General features: G+C 44.7%; 1 protein-coding gene across 1 annotated transcript in view; it reads right to left on the bottom strand.

Annotated features, from left to right (window-relative positions):
• Nucleotides 1-2859: 2859 nt before the first annotated feature.
• The window catches only part of LOC138297306 (potassium/sodium hyperpolarization-activated cyclic nucleotide-gated channel 3-like), a 165275-nt gene continuing 148292 nt past the window's right edge, over nt 2860-19842 (bottom strand). Inside the window, exon 3 of the mRNA XM_069236734.1 lies at nt 2860-2979. Coding sequence (XP_069092835.1) covers nt 2905-2979 — 75 coding nt within the window. The 3' untranslated portion in view covers nt 2860-2904. The remainder of the gene's footprint in view (nt 2980-19842) is intronic.

The raw sequence follows: 19842 nt of genomic DNA on the forward strand, positions 1-19842 counted from the left end.
CCTGGCGGTCCATGACCGCCGGGTTGGAGGACCGCGGGAGCACCGCCGACAGGCCGGCGGTGCTCCCAAGGGCATTCCGACCGCGGCGGTAAAGCCGCGGTCGGACCGGCAGCACTGGCGGGCTCCCGCCAGTGTACCGCCGCCCTTTTGAACCCCCCCTACCGACCCCCCCTACCGCCATCCAGTTCCAGGCGGTCCACCCGCCGGGAACCGGATGGCGGTAGGGGGGGTCGCGGGGCCCCTGGGGGCCCCTGCAGTGCCCATGCCACTGGCATGGGCACTGCAGGGGCCCCCGTAAGAGGTCCCCTAAATGTATTTCACTGTCTCCTGCGCAGACAGTGAAATACGCGACAGGTGCAACTGCACCCGTCGCACAGCTTCCACTCCGCCGGCTCGATTCCGAGCCGGCTTCATCGTGGAAGCCTCTTTCCCGCTGGGCTGGCGGGCGGCCTGAAGGCGACCGCCCGCCAGCCCAGCGGGAAAGTCAGAATTACCGCCGCGGTCTTTCGACCGCGGAACGGTAACCTGACGGCGGGACTTTGGCGGGCGGCCTCCGCCGCCCGCCAAGGTCAGAATGAGGGCCTAAATGTGCCCAGTTCCTTGTAATTGTAGACAATATATGCATGCACAAGGTCTACTCCTTCAAGATGGCTGCTAATTTGCTATTTGTAGGCACACAGGTGTGCCTATCACCGTGTTTCTCAATAAAGATTAAAATAATCTCCAAACCACTTCTAAATGGCTGCCTCAAACGGTGTGGTTCGCTCTCTAGAGTAATCTGGGCACACCCATAATTCCTGGCGTAGTTGCAGATATTGTTTTTCCGAAACAGGAATCTTGCCAATACAGGACATCAAAAGGTACTTAATGCGCCGCCCCTCAAGTTATGGAAGCACCAGCAGCCAGAAAATCGCCATTGGACATCAAGAGGTACTTAGTGCGCCGCCCCTCAAGTTATGGAAGCACCAGCAGCCAGAAAATCACTGAAAATAAAAGCGCGATCCTCACCTCTGACATCGCTCCTGCCCGCCTCGTCACCACTGTAAAAACGGAGACCGGCAATAACAGTTAATCACTTTATTTTTTAGATAATGCGGGTACATTACAGGAGCAATGTCGGAACCGCTCCTGGAACCTCTCAGTTCATCCCAACTGCCACCTCCCGAACCCCCGTCTCGTAGATCGAATGTCAACCTTCCAGCCTTACAACTAAATTCCACAGTATGTAACCAAAAAACCTGGAATTAATCCCAGTGTGCCCCGCTTTACCAAATTGTGTGACCCTGGAGAAATAAATATTTTATTTTACAATGCCCCCTTTTTAGGTCGAGCATAGCAGCGCACAGCCGCTGCTTTTCCGACGTGGTTGTATGTATCTGGGCTTTTTTACAACGACAACCTCACGACCATCTCTACCACTCGTTTGTGGGCTTGCCCTCCAAAAATGCTTTGATGACATTGGTAAATGGTTTACATTTGTCCCTCCTTGGGAAGGTTTTGTTACTCCCTTGGCCATCGCCCCTGTTACATGGCTAATTGCACATTTTTCAATAAGTTTGACTGCGAGCAAACTTCTTTTCCCTTTTGTGTCTCTCCTTAGCACTGATGCTCATGGCGGCCGTGGCGCTGTGAAGCGGCTCGCTGATTGTGAAATAGTTTTACTTTCCATTTTCAATTTATGTGGCAAGAAAAGTCCGGTTAGGAGTTTACAATGCTAATGGCTCAAACTCGAGCAAATGCAAGACCCATTGTATTGGAAATGCTTGTCTTTCGTGCATTTGCTGATTTCTTTTTATGAAACTATACAAAATAGACAGAAAAGGGTCCTTAAGATAGGCACTGATTTTGAGGAGTTTATTCTACTATGAAGTGTTCTATCTGGAGAGGGGGAAAGTGGGGTCCATATTTATCAAGGTTTTGTGTCATCCTTGAGCAAAGCAAGGGTATGCAAGGATGATGCAAAACCTAAATTAGATTTACCAAGCAACACAAGGACACCATGCGTGGTTCTGCGTGGCTTGATAAATCTAGAATAACGCAAGGCAGCAGAAATCGCTGCCTTGTGTTACTCTGCAGCAGGAAGACGTGCCATGGGTTCAGCGCGGGTGCTCCCATGCATCCACCAACAGCTCCCTTAAGAGAAGCAACATTCTCTGTTTTGCACAAAGTACTGTACTGAGAGTACTAGTGTGGGGGTGCTTTTGTTCGCATTCAGAGAAGACCTGGCCTGCCAAGTTGGTCTTAACTGTTCCTACTGGAGCACGACAATGGTTGATATGCCTCATTTGGGAGCATGTCTATAGTTGCAGAGTGAGCCAAAAAAGATGGACTGAAAAAATGGCAGGAGTACATTACCAGTGGCTTGAGATTAATTCAGGAAGTGCACTCATCAATTTTTGTTTTTCTCTATACCAGCATGTGAACCATCAGTTTCCTTTTTTAACAGGTAAGATTTTGCCTCTAATGCTTAATTTGAGCTGGTGGTTGCAGAGCAATGCGACTCTTTGGCACTCATTTTTGGGGACCAGCACTTTATTTATCAATGAAAAACAAACCTGGGAAAAAAGGAGGAAGAGAAAGACAGAAACATCAAAATTGTGACAAAGGGAGAATGAAGGAATCTGCCAGAGTGAAATAAGAGGACAGGGAGCATTTAGAGGTAGATTAAAAAGTCATGAAGTAGAATATAACATTTCCTAGCTTTCGTAACAGAAAGTTTCACTTCTGTTAAGGACACGGAGGAGAAGATTATGCTCAACTTTCTTTACTTTTTATTCAACTTCATCCGTCAAAACAAGCAAGAGAAAAAAAAAACGTATTTTCCCATGAACCCCTGAGAAGGCTTCAAAGACAAATATTAGCCAATCAGAGTCCTCCTTCACTGTTATAGTCCATCAGCTTTCTCTATGCCTCCTCTTTCTTCATGCAATCGTTGTCTCTAGTTCTGCATGCCTCATTCTTGCTTGCAGACCTCATTTCCTACAACCAAGAACAGAAAATCAGTAGCCTATCTGAACTAAAGGCTGTTATCCCTAAGTTCATGAATACAGATGACACATTCATTTTACAAAGCATACCCTACAGAAAAAACAATCATCTGATTTCCATCCTTAAATTTGGAAAGACATACTTATATCTTACGGATTCCAGGAGCCTGTTCAACTCTCGTATTCCGCATTGAGGGTGGGACAGAGTGACTCTTATCATGGGGCGGGGAGGTGTGGATAATCCTTGCCACTGTGTCCTTCACAGAACTGAACCTTTCTGCTACGAAAGCTAGTAAATGTTATATTCTATGTCAGGACCACAGCGGAGGATTATTATAGTACAAAGCTTACCATCAATGTAGCAAAGTAAAACTTCTTGAAAGTGGAATCCAAAGACCAGTTGACCACGTTCAAAATAACCTAGCTCCCAAAGAGAAAACTTTGGACTCACCACCAATGTAGCCATGTCGACTGTTGAATACTGGTGCAAAGTAAAACTTCTTGAAAGTGGAATCCAAAGACCAGTTGACCGCGTTCAAAATAACCTAGCTCCCAAAGAGAAAACTTTGGAGGCCATGACTTCCCTCCCCAAATGTGCCACAAAGATGGATGCATCATTTCCCACATCTTGCATGATCCCTCTCACCCACCTGGCTATGGTGGGGGAAGAAACTGTCTTAAACTGTTTGCCTAATCAAATTAGGAGCTGGCATTTCCCAGCCGGGAGGACTTCCTCAGTCATGGCTTCATAAGCCTTAATTCATCGCACCACGTATAATTTTGGTATCTCACAGAAAGCAGGATAAGAGATCCCCTGGAACTGCATTTAGTTCTATGCGAGATTTGAAACATGACCCTGTCTGCAGTGAATATTCTGCCTGTAACATCAAGGATTCTCACGTCTGACACCCTCTGACATGAGATAAGACAGTAACACGGCCAACTTACCTGAAAATTCTTTCCTAGTAAGATATTGTGTTGCCATGAAAGAAAAAGGTTAAGTCCCTTGTTCACGCCCCAAAGACTGGAATACCTGGATTCAGGGGAAAGTGATAACCTCATACCACTCATTGGTTTCCTAGCCAGGGGAGGCTCACCAACCAGAACTCCATCAATTGGTGAGATGTCCTGTCAATATGGCAGACCAAAAAGTGTCCAATGATCTGTACCCCAAGCCTTCTGTGGCTAAGTTAGATAAAGAATTCAAAATATGGACTACTATGAACCCCACAGGATCTGTTTCTCTTTGCAAACACCAATGTAGCCATCCACCCCATGAGGATTTATATATTTTAACAGTTTCTTCCTCCCATGCTTTTGATAAGAGTTGTTCATAATCTTCCAAAAGCCCAGTGACTTTGCACTGAGTCCTGTAATCCTCCATGCCATGAGATTAAGTGTCCCATGGTGGAGATTCCCAAGGGAATCCTTAAGAAGAACTAGACCCTGGGGTAGAAGGATTGGAAAATCCCAGAAAACTTGTAACTGGTAACCAGGCTTGTGACCTACAGAGCAGTATGGTAACCACCAAATCTGCCTTATGACATGACTGGGGCTGACAATTTCATTATCATTCTTTACACTCCAATCCTGCAGGAATGCTTCCATGGTTGCTGCATGTGGGTCTCCTCTCCAACAAAAATATTTATCCAGTTGATGATCCAGGCGGGAGGCAAACAAGTCCACTGTGAACACCCCCAATGCCTCTCTATCTTCCTGAAAGCTTCCAGATTAGCGGCCTCATTTACAAGGCCCTAGCAGCACACTTTTTATGTTCCTGTGGCAGAGTGTGCCAGCCCATATTTGCAAGTCAATGCAAAGCGACTTTGCATGGCTTTTAATGGCCTTATAAATATGGACCCCTTTCAGGCATAACACTTAGTGAAAGGGTGATCCATGGGTGTTGCTTGGGGTGCTCCCATGCAACACCCATGGAACCAGAAGGAATCTGATGCATTCCCAGTTTTATAAGTCTGGGAATGCGTCAGATTCCTATGCCACTTCAGGGGTGGCGTAAAATGACGCAATGGGGGGAAATATCTTTATTTCTCCACGCTTTTTTCCTTTTTTTAATGTGTGCTGCATTCTGCAGCACCCAAAGAAAGAGGAAAACACCTCTTGTGATTGTTTTTGTGCAGGGAGGTGTCCTGTCCTGCACAAAAACAATCATCCCAGCAACGCAGGCATCCTTGCACCATGGTCCAAGGGTGCCTACGTTGGTGCTAGACAGCAACTGGGGTGCCAGAGCAGGAGGAGAGGACAGAATCGTGACATATCTTGTAGATCCGGCGCACTTCTGCCCTTTGCCAGTGGCACATGGCACTTGCTGCACTGTCCTGTGTCTCAGGCCTCATAAACGAGGACCTCAGTTTCCAGGGGCTCAGGTCCTGCAAGTACCTTAAATGCAAATAGGCCATGTTGTCACTGATATATTGTGGTCCAAGGCATTATTGCCAGAACTCTTTCGCCAGATCCGCCACCACCTTGGATCTGGAACCTCCCAGGCGGATTATGTAATGTACCGCAGAGATGTTGTCCACCTTCAGCATCATACGTTCTCCTTTATCAAACACCATACTGCAAAGGAACCCGCAAGGAGTACCAGGCAATTTATATGCATGCTTTATTCATCTGAGGACCACTTTCCTACTGTGGACATATCCCCACATCTGGCATCCCATTTGGATTTGCTGGCATTGGACTCTCTAATGATATCTGGACTGGAACCGACAACTGCTCTTCCATTCCAGGCCACCATCTCCTCCTTGACGTCCTCTGTCAGCTGGGCTGACTCCCAAAAAATCAGACCTCTACACAGACGGTAGTCCTCTAGCAGTTGGAGGGCCCTGTAATGAAGAGGACCTGGGAACATTGCCTGTATCAACAATGCCAGCAACCCTACCAGGCGGGCTAATTGTTTCAATTATATGGTCTGTCTGGACAGAGCCTTCCTGAGCTTGTGTGAGGTCTTTTTGGACAGCAGACTTAGGCCCTCATTACAACCCTGGCGGCCGGTGGCCAAGTGGCGGTAATAACGCAAACAGGCCGGCGATAAAAAAAAAAAAATTACAAGCATGGCGGTTACTGCCATGCCAAACCGTCACTTCTCCACTCCGACCGCCAGGGTGGTAACGACCGCTGGGCTGGAGACTTTGGTCTCCAGCCCAGTGGCCGTCACTAGACCGCCAGCAGTATCACAACCCCGCATACCGCCATGGATTTTGTGGGGTTCTGTACTGCCATGAAATCCATGGCGGTAGGCACTATCAGTGCCAGGGAATTTGTTCCCTGGCACTGATAGGGTCTCCCTTCCCCCCTCCCCCTCCCAAGAGTCCTCCCCCAAACCCACGACCCCTCACCACCCCTCATAGGTGGCAGGACCCCCCTCGTGACCCCCCCCAAAACATTTACACACACACCCCACCCCCCAACACGCACACTCACACAGCTACTACACATACACGCACAAATACATGCGCACAGACATAAACACACACATTTCACATACACACAACACCCCCCCGCACGCATACATGCACTCACACACTCCCTCTACACACTCACACCCCCATGCATGCAAACAACACACAACACTCCCCCACCTCCTCCCCTAACGGACGATCACCTTAACTGGTCCGGTGATCCTCCGGGAGGGAACGGGATCCATGGGGGCTGCTCCATCGCCAGCTCCCCGTCACCAGAACACTGCCACGCCAAATCCTGTGACGTGATTCGGTGGGCGGTGTTGTGATGACGTGGAGGTGGAGCAGCCTCCACTTCACCGCCGACCGCCAGTATGGCTGCTGGCCGCTCTCTGTCCAGAAAAGGGCAGAGGGCTGCCAGCAGTCACGATAAGCTGTGCGGAAAAGCGCCCGCACTGGCGGTCTTCAGCACGGCAGTACCTCAGCGGTCTTTGTAAAAGACCGCCGAGGTCCAAATGAGGCCCTTAATGTTGATTCCCTGGAAACTAAGATGAATCCTAAGAAAGTTGATCTTTATGCAGGAACCAGTAAATAATTGTTCTCGTTGATCACGAAACCCGGACCTACTAGCTAATTGACAGTTGTCTCAATGCATCAATATTCCTTTCAGGCACTGATCCATCAACAGGATGTTGTCCAGGTAAACAATCAGGGGTATTCCGTGGCCACAGAGGAATTCTAATGCCGGCTTGAGAACCTCTGTAAAACACCAAGGAGCTGAAAACAGACTGAAGGGAAATGTCTGGAACTCAAATGCTTGTTGTCTCCATAGAAATATGCGGTGTGGAGGAAACATTGGAACTGTCAGACATCCTTGAGGTCCAACCTCACCAGCCAGTCTCCAGGACTCAGCAGATCACGTATTGGATGAATTCCCTTTATCTTTAAGTGATGATACATCAGCCACTTATTGAATTCCTGGAGATTGATCCCCAGGCTTTGACCTTCATCCCTTTCCACCAGAAAGAGGTTCCACACAAACCTGTTTGAATGGATGTCTTTAGGGACAATTGCCCCTTTTTCCACCAGTTCTGAAGTCTCTTTTTCTGTAACAGCGGCTTCTTCTTTGGAGATGGTTAAAGGCCATAGTCCAGAGGACTGAAACGGAGTCCCATGAACTCTATATGGAAATCTTAAAATGTCTGGATGACCCATGCATCTGTTGTCAGACCTCACCATTTGTGTAGGAACAAAGCCCGTCTCCCTCTGGGAAGAAAAGAGAGTTCTCACCTTGAGTAACGCCTTGGGAGAATCCATGAACTCCTCCTCTGGTCCTACAATTTCTCTGAACCTTATGGAGAGCGAAACAAACCTTTGAACTTAGTTTGATCTTGTCACTCTCCTTTGCAGGAGCCTTGGCCTCTCTAGGGGATACTAGAGACAAAGCGGCTGGTCGAGCACCCTCTCCCATGACCAGTCTTAACAAAAACCTTTGGGCAAAATAATCTTTGGATTGAGGCCCGAGGCCTGTCAATGGAATTAAAAGTGGCAATACATTTGCCCAATTCTTTGATAAAAGGATCACCAAACAACTCCCGTTGTTCTGTGGCCCCAGCTTCCGATGTTGGTATATCTACCAGCTTTGGGTCAACCTTAATATAAGGGAGAAATGGCTCTCCATCGACAGTGCACAACTTGTGCTGACCAGAAATATCACTGCCGTTTGAGCTTGACCTAAGAGGGTCTCCAGAGAAATGGGGGAACAAGATGGTAAGAAAACTGGACTTTTTGCAGATGCCCACCCCCTCAATTGTTGCCCCCATTTTGACCCCTGCATGCTGGTGTTTCGACTCTGATAGTGCACTGGGACCTGCTAACCAGGCCCGAGTGTATGTGTACTTTCCCTAAGTTATTTGTCGACATGGTATTTTCCTGATTGGCAAAACATTTCCTCCTTGCAAGCCTCTAATAAATGGTACACAGGATACAGAGGGCATAGGTGGTAAAGTTGTCCCCCAGGGATGCAGCAGAAGTCTGTGCCACCCTAGTTGACTCATGCAAACTACTCATGGCAGGCCTGCCATTGCAGACTGCCAGAGTGGTACAAACTGCTTGAGTTCAACTGTACCCTCATCATGAGTGGCACAGTCCCATGCACTGCCTTTCATGTATGTCATACACCCCTAAGGAAGGCATCTGCAGCCCAGGAGGAAGGGTGCATTATATTTAAGGTGCAGGCATATAAGCATGAGTATTTTTGTCTCTATGGCAAACTTTCCATTAAGGTACACTGTAAGTGCAGGTCGGTCAATAGGATAACATGGGACTTAACAACGGGCAGGCCCAGGTTGCTAGCTCCATTCTGGTACCACCTAGATATGTTGAGATTGGTGTCAAACAACATTCTTTCTCTCCCCGAACACAAATCTGGTCTCAAAGGATAGCTGGCATGCACCCAGGCGGCACACTAGAGGTTGCCCACCTCTTCGTCACCCTTCTTTGTGCTCTGGCAGGTCAGCTCATGCATTTTCCCACACTTGCTGCTGCTAACACAGGGTTTTGCTCTCATGTCAGGCAGCGTGGATGCTCCTAGGAACCAGAAACAAAGCCTGAGGAAGAAAGGAAGTTACATCTCCTGCCCCCCAGCTGGAGTAGTGAAAAGACCCATCAGGGTGGTGAGCTTCAAAGGCTAATAGCCATCTGTGCTGTCCTCCTGTGGAGGAAACAGCTCTAACCCTGCCCCCAGGCACATTTGCTTGTGGACAGGTGGGAAATTTAATATGTAGGACTGTGCACATCCCCAGCAGGCTGACAACACCTCTAGGGTGAGCCGCCCAGTCTGTGCACTAAATTCTGATTTCTGCCATCTTAGGAGTGGCAGAATAGAGGGCTCTGGATAGCTAAAGGTGACCTATCCCACCGGATGTGGCTCAGGGGCGGATTAGTTGTAGGAGCTAGCTGCCCACTGGGCACTAGTCTCCACACCTCTAAAGCCCCTAAATCCAGGATTTAAGGGACAATGGCACAAGAATTTCGGATTTGATTGACTAAGTTAAAAAAAGGACAAAGAAGAGCTCTGCATCACCAACAACCAGTCTCTGCCCACTGCACCAAGACAAAAGAGGGATACTCTTTCCCTGAGGCAATAGACTGGGAACTGTACGAATGACCATCACCCTTGGCTGGAAACCGTCACTTTTGACCAGAGGAACCCTTGTGAATGCCAGAAACACCCTCAGTCTCCCTTGGATTAGTGGCACTAGTCCCCTGAAAACTGCAGGTAAAAAGACGCTCTGGAACCGAAGAATTGCCGGTACAGCACCACTTACCTGGTAAAATCAGCACCAGTGCGAGTCTCGTTCAGCACCACCAATAGCCAAGACAACACTGCACCCAAACCCCGCAGACCAGGTAGAAGTGGAATGACTGTGGTGGCCTAGTCCCAGGACCCACACAACCATAACCCTGAAACGGTTTCTCCAAAGCTCGACGAATGGGTCGTTTGTCGCCTATGGATCCCTGCCATTGACTTCCACGCAAGTCCCGTTCAGCACCACAGACACCCAGAACAACTCTGCACCCAGACGTCATTGGCCAGGTGAAACTGCACTGGCTGTTGTGATCTGGTCCTAGGGACTGTACAACCTTAACCTCGTAAAGGTTCCAGGCCACTCACTTTTTAAGTACATTTTTGCAACTAGTGATATTTCTCTCATATACTCAAATGCAAAGGTTAAATGCCAGTTCTGCTGTAATTTAATACTGCTTCTCAAATCTATAACTCTGGTTATAATTATTAAATTCAGTTTGTTTTGATGTCTAAATTAAGATAAAAATGAGCACTGTTTTTATAAATTGGTGTTGGATTCCTTTTGAGTCGTATCAATTACTTATCGTCCATGTTGATGCTGTGAAATGCTTAATACATGTTCCTCTAGGTAAAGCCTGACTGCTCTTTGCCACAATATCAGGACTGAGCTAAGGATTTACTACTGAGAATCCAAGGACCATCTTTGGGGGATTGTAAGTGTGTTACATGGTGAGGGCTAAACCCCACAGCACATAATACTCCACTTTCCTACACAGACTGGTTGGCTTCTTCATCAATATATAAGAATTTTGTAAGTGGGCCAGTAATATCCAGCATCATGTCTTGGCAGGACCACCAGGAGTAGTCATTGCCCTTCTTGGGGTCCCCCAATGCCAAAAAGGTAGCCAAGTGACTATCAATTTCGGAAGGCATAGCCACCATGCCCTCCAGGGAGGATGGAGGACATTCCACATGCAAACTGGAGCAAACTTCTTTCTCCAAGGAATTCTGTATGCGTCCAGCCATGTAAAATGCTACCTTATCACTAGGAGATCACTCGGAGCGCTTTGGTGTAACAAATCATCCGAATCCAACATGTCTGTCACAGGTTCTCAGTCTGGGGTTCAGGGCTTGACTGGGGTAGAGAGATATCATCCAGAAACTGACACAATGGGCTGGAAGCAGTAGTCTCCACGTTCAAGTCACCCGCCAAATCATCATATCTGATGGGTTCAGGGGTCAAGGGTGATGGCTCTGTGTGTATAAACTGGGACCTAAGATTGGAATGTGATAGGAAGACCTTTTTGAAACGCTCAAAGGTGTCTCTGTTGACCCTTGTTCATGGCGTCTCCTAGGGGCCATGCACTGAGTTAAGCCTACAGACCTGAATGGCACGCTCATGCCAATTAATTTATTTTCCTCTCCAGGGGTCTAGAGCCGAGGTCACTGCCTGATGTCTGGAGGTGTCCAAAGCATCACAAAACTTATTGTTGAGAGAAAAAACAGGAGGCTGATTCCTCTACCACATAAGTATTGTCAGAATATTGTATCCTGGTCGAATGTGAAACCCTTTTGGCAGGTGCTGCCAAAAACTGGTGTGGTTCTAGGGAACACATCAATGACAAAAACATCAGAGGCTCTTGGGAGGGCACCCTGGGACCAAATCATCCCATACTCTAAGGGTTAACAGCCTCGGCTGATCTACGCAGTGCTCGGAACACAAGCAATACAATTGTTTAAAATACCAACCCGACAAGGGGTTGTAGCGGTCACCGTGTATAAAACGATTAGTCCTTGGCGTGGTCTCTCTTGTCTTTTTTGCCTCTGCTTCCCTTGATTTGGCTGGGTGCTGGACTCTGCTGACCAGTACTAAAGTGAAAGTGCTCACTGTGTAAAATATATATGTAATTGGCTTTTCCATGACTGGTATATTTGATTTACTATTAAGTCTCTAGTAAAGTTCACCAGAGGTGCCCAGGGCCTGTAAATCAAATGCTACTAGTGGGCCTGCAGCATTGGATGTGCAACCCACATGAGTAGCCCTGTAAACATGGCTTAGACATGCCACTGCAGTGTTGTGTGTGTGCAGTTTTAACCTGCCAATTCGACCAGGCAAGTGTACCCACTAGCCAGGCCTAAACCTTCCCTTTTTATACAAGTAAGGCACCCCTAATGTAGCCCCACTGGCAGGGTCCAGTGTATGTTATAGGTGGGACATGTACTGATGTGTTTTACATGTCCTAAAAGTGAAATACTGCCAAATTCGGTTTTCACTGTTGCAATCCCTATCTCTCTCATAGGTTAACATAGGGGCTGTTTTTAAATAGCTTTTAAGTGCGGTTTCACTTTGGGAGCAGATCGAAATTTAGAGTTTGGTTTCTCTTAACTACCAATTTAAACTATACATCTTTTGGTAAAGTTGTTTTTTTAATTGTCAGTTTAAAAATGTCATTTTTAGAAAGTGGGCATTTTCTTGCTTAAACCATTCTGTGACTCTGCCTGCTTGTGTGTTCCCTGTCTGGGTCAGACTGACAGTTGGGCTATTTGTGAATCCCATCTAGACAGCAACACAAAGGGAGCTGGGGTGTAGCCTGCATATCCTGATGACCCATCTGGGCTAGAGTGGAGGGAGGAGTGGAACCTTACACCTGAAATGACTGTGCCTGCCCTCATACAATGCAGTCTCCAACCCCCTGGTGTGAGCCTGGCCAAGTTAGGATCTTGTGGACAACAGGGACTTTCCTTTGAAGTTTGATTACTTCAAAGACAGAAAGGGGTATAAGTAGTGGACCCACAACCCCAGATTTTTAGATAGATTACTTCTGGACCCAAGAAGAACCTGGTCCAAGGAGAAGAGCTGAAGAGCTGGAGGAGGAGGAGTACTGCCCCTTTGCCTGTGACTGTGCTCTGCTGGGTTGCCATGCAGTGGCTGCTTCTGCCTGAAAGAGGTCAAAGACTGAACTTTGTGGTATATTCCTACTTGTGAAGAATCTCCAAGGGCTTGGTCAGAGCTTGCCTCCTCTTTTGAAGTCTCAGGGACATCAAAGAATTCAATTGTCAGCACTTGGACTCTCTGCTGAGACTCCTGCCCTGCCAAGTAGTGACGTATCCAGTACCTGTGACCTTGAAAGGTGAAGCTGGTAGAACAAGGACTGAAATCCATGCAAAGCAAGCCGTGCGGGGAAACGTTTGACGCACCACTGAAACGCAAATGTAAAAACAATGCACCATCCGCCTCGTGGCTGAAATTGATGCACCATCTGCATTGCAGCTGGGTAGTCAGTGCATTACCTGCATGGCGACTGGAGAAACAACGCAAACACTCGCTTGCGGCTGCTGAAGATGACAAAAACTACACGCAGTGTGGCTGCATTTCTCACACATCACCATCGGGAGTCAAAGTCATTGTGAACCTGCACAGATCAGAGGTGTCCTGTCCGGAAATCGGCACATCGCTCTCTAGCGGAGAAAAAACAATGAATCACCTACCCGACCGGAGAAGAAACGACACACGGCCTCACATGCGAGTAAGGAATCGCAGACTTTTCTGATGCACGCTCACCTGTGCGGCTTTATTTTTGATGCAAGCAAGGTATTTTGTGTAAACATTTTTTTTATTGTTTTCTATGGAGGAAGAATCTATTCTTTTGAAAATGCATATCTTGGATATGTTGGATTTTTGTTGTTTTAGTCTTCTTTGATTTAGATAAATATTGGCTATTTCTCTAAATTGGTGTGGTGTCCATTCTGTAGTGTTTTCACTGTATTATTGTGTGTAGGTACAAATACTTTACACACTGCCTTTGAGATAAGCCTAACTGCTTGTGCCAAGCTACCAAGCTACCAAGGGGGTGAGCAGTGGTAGTCCTAGGAGTGTAACTCCTTTACACTGACTAAAGTGAGGGTACCTGCTTGGACAGAGTGCAAACTGACTACCAACCAGAGACCCCATTTCTAACAGAAAGAAAATTAAGGAAGACCTTCAAAACAAAAACTGTAAACTTTGCACTTGTATAGCACACTACTCACCTGTTAGGGTCTCAAGGTGCTGTATGCATACCACTGTGGAACCCCTCCTGGCTTTTCCCTGTGAGGCACCCACTCCTGGACAGCCCCAGGGTGAAGCTAAGCATCTAAGCACTGTGAGAGCCATTGTGGAGATTAAGCAAGCTATTGCCCAGAGTTGGGACCATTAATTAGATACTGAGGTGAGAATTATCTAGTCCAATGGAATTGAGCCCAAGACCCACCAAGGTGGGAATTGAACCCTGGTCCCAGGCTATATCTCTGCATCAGAGTCTCCGCTGTCAAGCTCCAGGCTGCACAGAGGAACCACAGCCATGGTGAGGTCTCAATGGTAATTTCAGCGCCCTCTACACATTTGCTGCCCCAAGGAGCACAAGGAGCGTTGATATGTGTTCCCATGGACACCTGTAAATGAAAGGATAATCAAACAGAAATTTGTTTTAAAACAAGTAATGTGATCCCCAAAAGTGAGGAGAAAACGAAGCCTCTTAACTGTCCAGCTGCTGGGGCAGCAAAGAAAGAGGGGGTGTAAAGAGAGCTGATGGATTATAACAGTGAAAGAGGACTGCGGCTGGCTAATGTTTTGTCTTTGAAGTCTTCCCAAGGGTTCAAGGGAAAGGAGTTTTTTTTTTGTTTTTTGCTTGAAGGCTACTGTTAAAAAAAGTGAAGAAAGTTGAGCATGATCCTCACCTCCGGTTCTGACAAAGAATCAAGACTACCCAGCCTTTATTTACGGCACACTGACATTAAATAGCGCTGGTCATAGGCTACTAAAGCAAAGCCTTAGGCCTCAGCACGTATTGTTTTACTAATCAGGAACTGTTGCCTCCAAAATGTAGGGGACAGGGGAGGGAGTTTATGACTTTAAAGAAGATTTACATGATGGAAATCCAGGATTTAAAGTAACTATCTTCTTTCATTGTGCTAGCTCCACAGGCAGTCAAAAAACTGGATAGAACAAGCTCATCCTCCAAACCAACAGTAGTCTTTAAGTGAAAACTAATTTAAATAGAAATAGAAGAATCAGGATAATTATGCAAAAAGTTTGTGCATTTATTACGCCTGCCCCACTTGGGTGTCAGTCCTGGAGTCTGAATATTCAGAATAATCTCTAGAAAAAGTGTGCATAGATCTCCATATATCAATAATTGGGATCATTATTAACATCACTATTGTAGTGGACTGTTCTTTGTGAAACAAGCTTTTGATTTTCCTGAAATGCAAGGGTTTAGTTGGCTTTTCCATATTTGTTTTTAATTAAAACTATTTTGCAATGGACTATTTAATAGAGACTAAACCATATCTCATAGGGTCATAATTAACAAGACATTTTGACCTTTCAGCCTATCTTTTGTTTTTTCCAGGTAGTAAACCAGCATTCAACTTACATCTAAGATTTAAAAAAATGATATTTCAACTGAAGATGCTGGATTTTAAATTAAAGTATGAATGGGAATGGAGATATTATGGTTCATGTAAAAATAGGAGACTGATTATGGCAAAAAAGAATAAAGATTTTTCATAACATCACATTTTTTTAGACTGTGATGAGCCTGACCTTTCCTTTTTCCATAGGCGAACATAAGCAGCTTTCCATGACAGCTGAGGCAGGGATGATTTAAATATGGTTTCAAAAGGTAAGCTCATCAATTCTGAACATACCATATTAAGCTCTTATGGAGAAAGTTAATCTTGTTGGAGGTACAACTTATTCAAACTTTCAAGAATCAAAATGAGTGAGTGAAAAAGGGGACCTGTGGAAAAGGAGCAGTTTCTTACCCGTAACTCCAGTTCTCTCATAGGGAAATCTCCATTGAAGTCATAAGCACTAAACAGTCCCGCTCATGTGCGGTGACTCTGGAACATTTCTTCATTATATATCTTCCTGAGTGTAATGTTCGCCTTTCATCAGGAAGGCCTGCAGAGTCACTTAAGAGTGAAAAATATTATGCAGCCTATGGGAGCAGGCCACAATGACCAAATTCTTCATCACAGATTCAAAAAAGACGCCATGAGAATTAAATATGCATATCATTTTGTGATGTTTTGGTAAAACAGCATAAATGTCTTTCACAAACCCTTTTATGGTAGAGTAGAGATGAAGTAAAGCAGGGCAGTGTAGCCTCATAGGCTGACATACGAGTCAGTCAGTCAGTCAGTCAGTCAAAATATCTTTATTCGGCACTTACCATAAATAACATAAATTAAACCATCAAAAATACATCAAATTTAAATCCTAAAACATTATAAAAACCATACAATTAAAAGCATGTTTAAATCTAGGATTGTCAGTAATAAGAACACATGTACCAGTTCATATTGTTTTCTTAATGACTAAAGCAGATCTTACAAAATTGAATACAGTGTGGTGAATTTTGAACAAAGAACATTTCTGAATATATTCTACCGTTTTAACAAAGTGTCTAACATTTGCACTACATATCATTGGCAACACGAAAGCAGATCTTAGAGCAGAATACAATGTGCAAAAAAATATATAAAGTGACTCGTGCTCTGCTTTGATATGGTGTCACAAGGACAAGCAAGTAAATTGTTCTTCCAAGTACATTGGATTGGAAATGCCACTTTAAAATCAATTAAATATAGCCTAGCGCTAAGCAATGTTAAGTAGGAATGATGCAATGAGTTCTCAAACCATAATAAGTAAGGCTCTATAAAATCTGTTTTTGAAATTTAAACGTAAGGCTCAACCGTTTTCACTTTCTGGCCATCCAATAATCTATTCCCCAAAACAATTTGCCTATGGCGTTGTTTCACAATCTCTTTTGAGCTTGCAGGAAGGTTTTCAGGATTTAAAAACATGTTACTTGGGCCCAAAATTGAAAAGCCAGTTTTAAATAACTGAGCCAAACACTCTCTCCCCAGGCTGGCCTCTGGATTTCTCCAACTTTTAATCCAATGGAGAAGTGGGGCAATCTGCTCCTCTAGACACTGAAGGTCTATTTCCTTGTGACACATAAAATTAGCAGTATTCTTTGGGACGGCTAGCAATCTGTGTAAAAATGTATTTTCAGATTTTCAGATTTTTTGTACTGAGTCTACATTGCAATATCCACATACTCCTGCCCCATAGGTAAGTGCAGCCGTGCATTTAGATTCATAAAGAGTTACCATCTTGGATACAGGTTAGTGGCCTATTTAGCAGGCGATTTGAAAAATGGTCTCAATGTTTCTTTCAAATTGTTGGGTTTTAGTCATAAGGTAGGATTTCCATAATAAAGACAAGCTAAAAAACATACCTAAACCCAGAAATTCTTTACTTTTTCAAGAACTGTCCCTCCCATTTTAAACTGTCTTGTCTTGGTGTTCGAAGGCCGCATGTCATAACATAAGATTTGGAAAAGAAATCACATTCAAATGTAGGCCCTGCATAAAATCTAAAAAAAAGTCCTTGCAGCCCATTTGTCGTGCGGGAGATCGTAACCGCATCATCTGCGTACAGGAGTATTGGCACCAATCTCCCCCGCATCCTTGGTAAATCTTTTCAATGCCCTATCAAATATCCCATTTATATAAATTAGAAAAAGAGAAGGAGCTAACATACATCCCTGTCTTACGTTGCGCCTCGAGGATATTTGGGATGTTCTCTCAGCACTTGTGCCATATCGTATTGTCACCTTCAGAACAGAGTGTAAACGTTTTATTAAACTCAGCAATTTTAAATGAATGCCCAGTGTCTCCATTATGTCCCAGAGCTTCTCCCTGTTTACCTGGTCGAACACACTTGGGAGTTTGATGAAAGCCATATGAATGGCTCCCTTTTATGCTAACACATATTTACTGTTTATAAGGTACAGATTCAAATCTTGGTCCACAGTACTTAGGCCTTGTCTGAAGCCAAACTGTATTGGAGAGAGGATCCTTTTCTCTGCCACCAATTCCTCCAAACAAGACAAAATCATGCAACCTAGAATTTTTGTAGCTGACTCAATAAGATAAATTGGCCTATGACAAGATGGATTTTACTTGTCACCTTTTTAAAAAATTGGGACGATTATAGCCAATTTCTAGGAAGGTAGAATATCGCATTCAACGACACTCCACAGGACATTTGTAATTAAAGGCCCCCAAAGCTGCAAATTTGACTTAAATAAGTCAACAGGGACCCCATCGGGCCCTGGTGCTTTCCATGAAACCAACTGATTTATTGCTAAAACTATCTCATGTAAATCAATAGGGATATCCAAAGCCTATAGAGCTGATTCTAAATGAGGTTGACTAGTTATTTCAATACCTATTTGCAAGTGTTCCTTTTCTGACTGGAAAACCGCGGAGTAAGGATGTAGCCACTCATCCTCTGGGATCAGGCATTCAATTGATTGAGTGCCCAGATCTGTGAAAAAGGGGTGATTTATCACCCACAAAACTTGGAAGTGTACCTCATTGGGGTAGCTATGACTAGGTCTTCCCAGGTTTTTTTTCTTATTTCAGATTTCCTAGCTTCAAGTATTACCTTATATTGATGTCTTGCTTTTTGCACATTTCAATGGGAATGGGGAATTGTTTTACAGTTGTAAAATACATTTTTTATGTGCAGCCGTACAAGTGCCGTTAAAGCAACAATGTGCTGAAACTCCTAATTTTGACCTATTAATAGCTAATGCTGTAGAGGTGGAGCCGCATAAGCGCTCAAATTCCTGAACTACGGATTAATTATTAGGTGGTTGTGATAGGCAAACAGAAATTAATTTTAAGTTTTCTGTAATCATTTTTTAATTAAAACTTCAGATGATCCACCTTCTCCCATTTGAGTCTCATACCTGCATTTTTATCAAATGCCATATTTTGGCCTTCATCCCTACTCTTTGGCCTCAATTTGATGTTGTAACTTAGGTAATACTCAAGGGATTATGGTCGTTGACGCAGTGCAGGATGATCTTAAAATACTGAATTAAGTGGAAAACATCTGAACTAATAAGTAAAAAAAACAATATACTTCCTGAAAAATTTCCTATAAAAGTAGGGATTTTATAATTATCTTGAGATATCACCTCAGAGCAAAATAGGAGGTCATATTTGCTTATAAAAGTATTCAAGACATCCCCTATTTCTGTGTGTTTAAAATGTTTTTCATCTTCCCTACCCTCAATCGGGAACCTGCACAAATTTGGGCCCAGCATTTGGCATATTAATGTATTAGAATCCCCCACCCATAACATGATTGTCTCCTAAATTTGATGCCATGAAGAGGTATCAAGGAAATGCTTTACATCATAAAAAGCTTTGTTTGCACAACTATGCGGTATGTTATAATAAAAGTTTATTAGAAAAATGTCTTTGCTCCTCTCAAACGATGTCAAGGCAATTATGAAATACGGTGAAGACCATTTAAGTATTGTGTTTACGGATAATAATTTAAGGGAAACAAAAATAGCAGGCATTCTATGGCCCTTCCTGCAGGTGATGGAAGTGCAGGTTGATGTAACACTAAATTCCCATCTAAATAAAACAGTTCAATACACCAAGTCTGCTAGAGACAAATAATATCAAACAGACCCATGCAATTTAGCCAATCCGGATTATCTAATTTAGACTGAGCGCCTGCGATGTACCAACTGATCAGAAATAAGGATCTTGGTCCTGCTGAGTAATTAATCTTTCTCATGATTGCAGAAGGAGAGGAGGAGGTGAAACAACCTTGACAAGGAGAACTAAATAAACCCACCTCACCGAGGGACAGTGGTGCTTCTACCCTTAACGCTTCCTTCTTTTGCAATAGTTTATCATCCTTCAAAAATCAGTCATTTAGAGCCACAGAATTCAGTGGCTCAAAACGGTTTGATATAGGGACATTAAAACTGTAAACTTTGCACTTGTATAGCACACTACTCACCCTTTAGGGTCTCAAGGCGCTGTACGCATACCGCTCTGGAACCCCTCCTGGCTTTTCCCTGTGAGGCGCCCACTCCAGGACAGCCCCAGGGTGAAGCCAAGCATCCAAGCGCTGTGAAGGCTGTTGTGGAGATTAAGCAAGCTATTGCCTAGAGTTACAGAGTGGGACCCATTAATTAGATTGGGCACCGAGGCAAGAATTATCTGGCCCAAGGGACTTGAGCCCAAGACCCACTGAGGTGGG

Source organism: Pleurodeles waltl, chromosome 5 (genome assembly GCF_031143425.1).
Source record: "Pleurodeles waltl isolate 20211129_DDA chromosome 5, aPleWal1.hap1.20221129, whole genome shotgun sequence".
Classification (NCBI taxonomy): Eukaryota; Metazoa; Chordata; class Amphibia; order Caudata; family Salamandridae; genus Pleurodeles; species Pleurodeles waltl.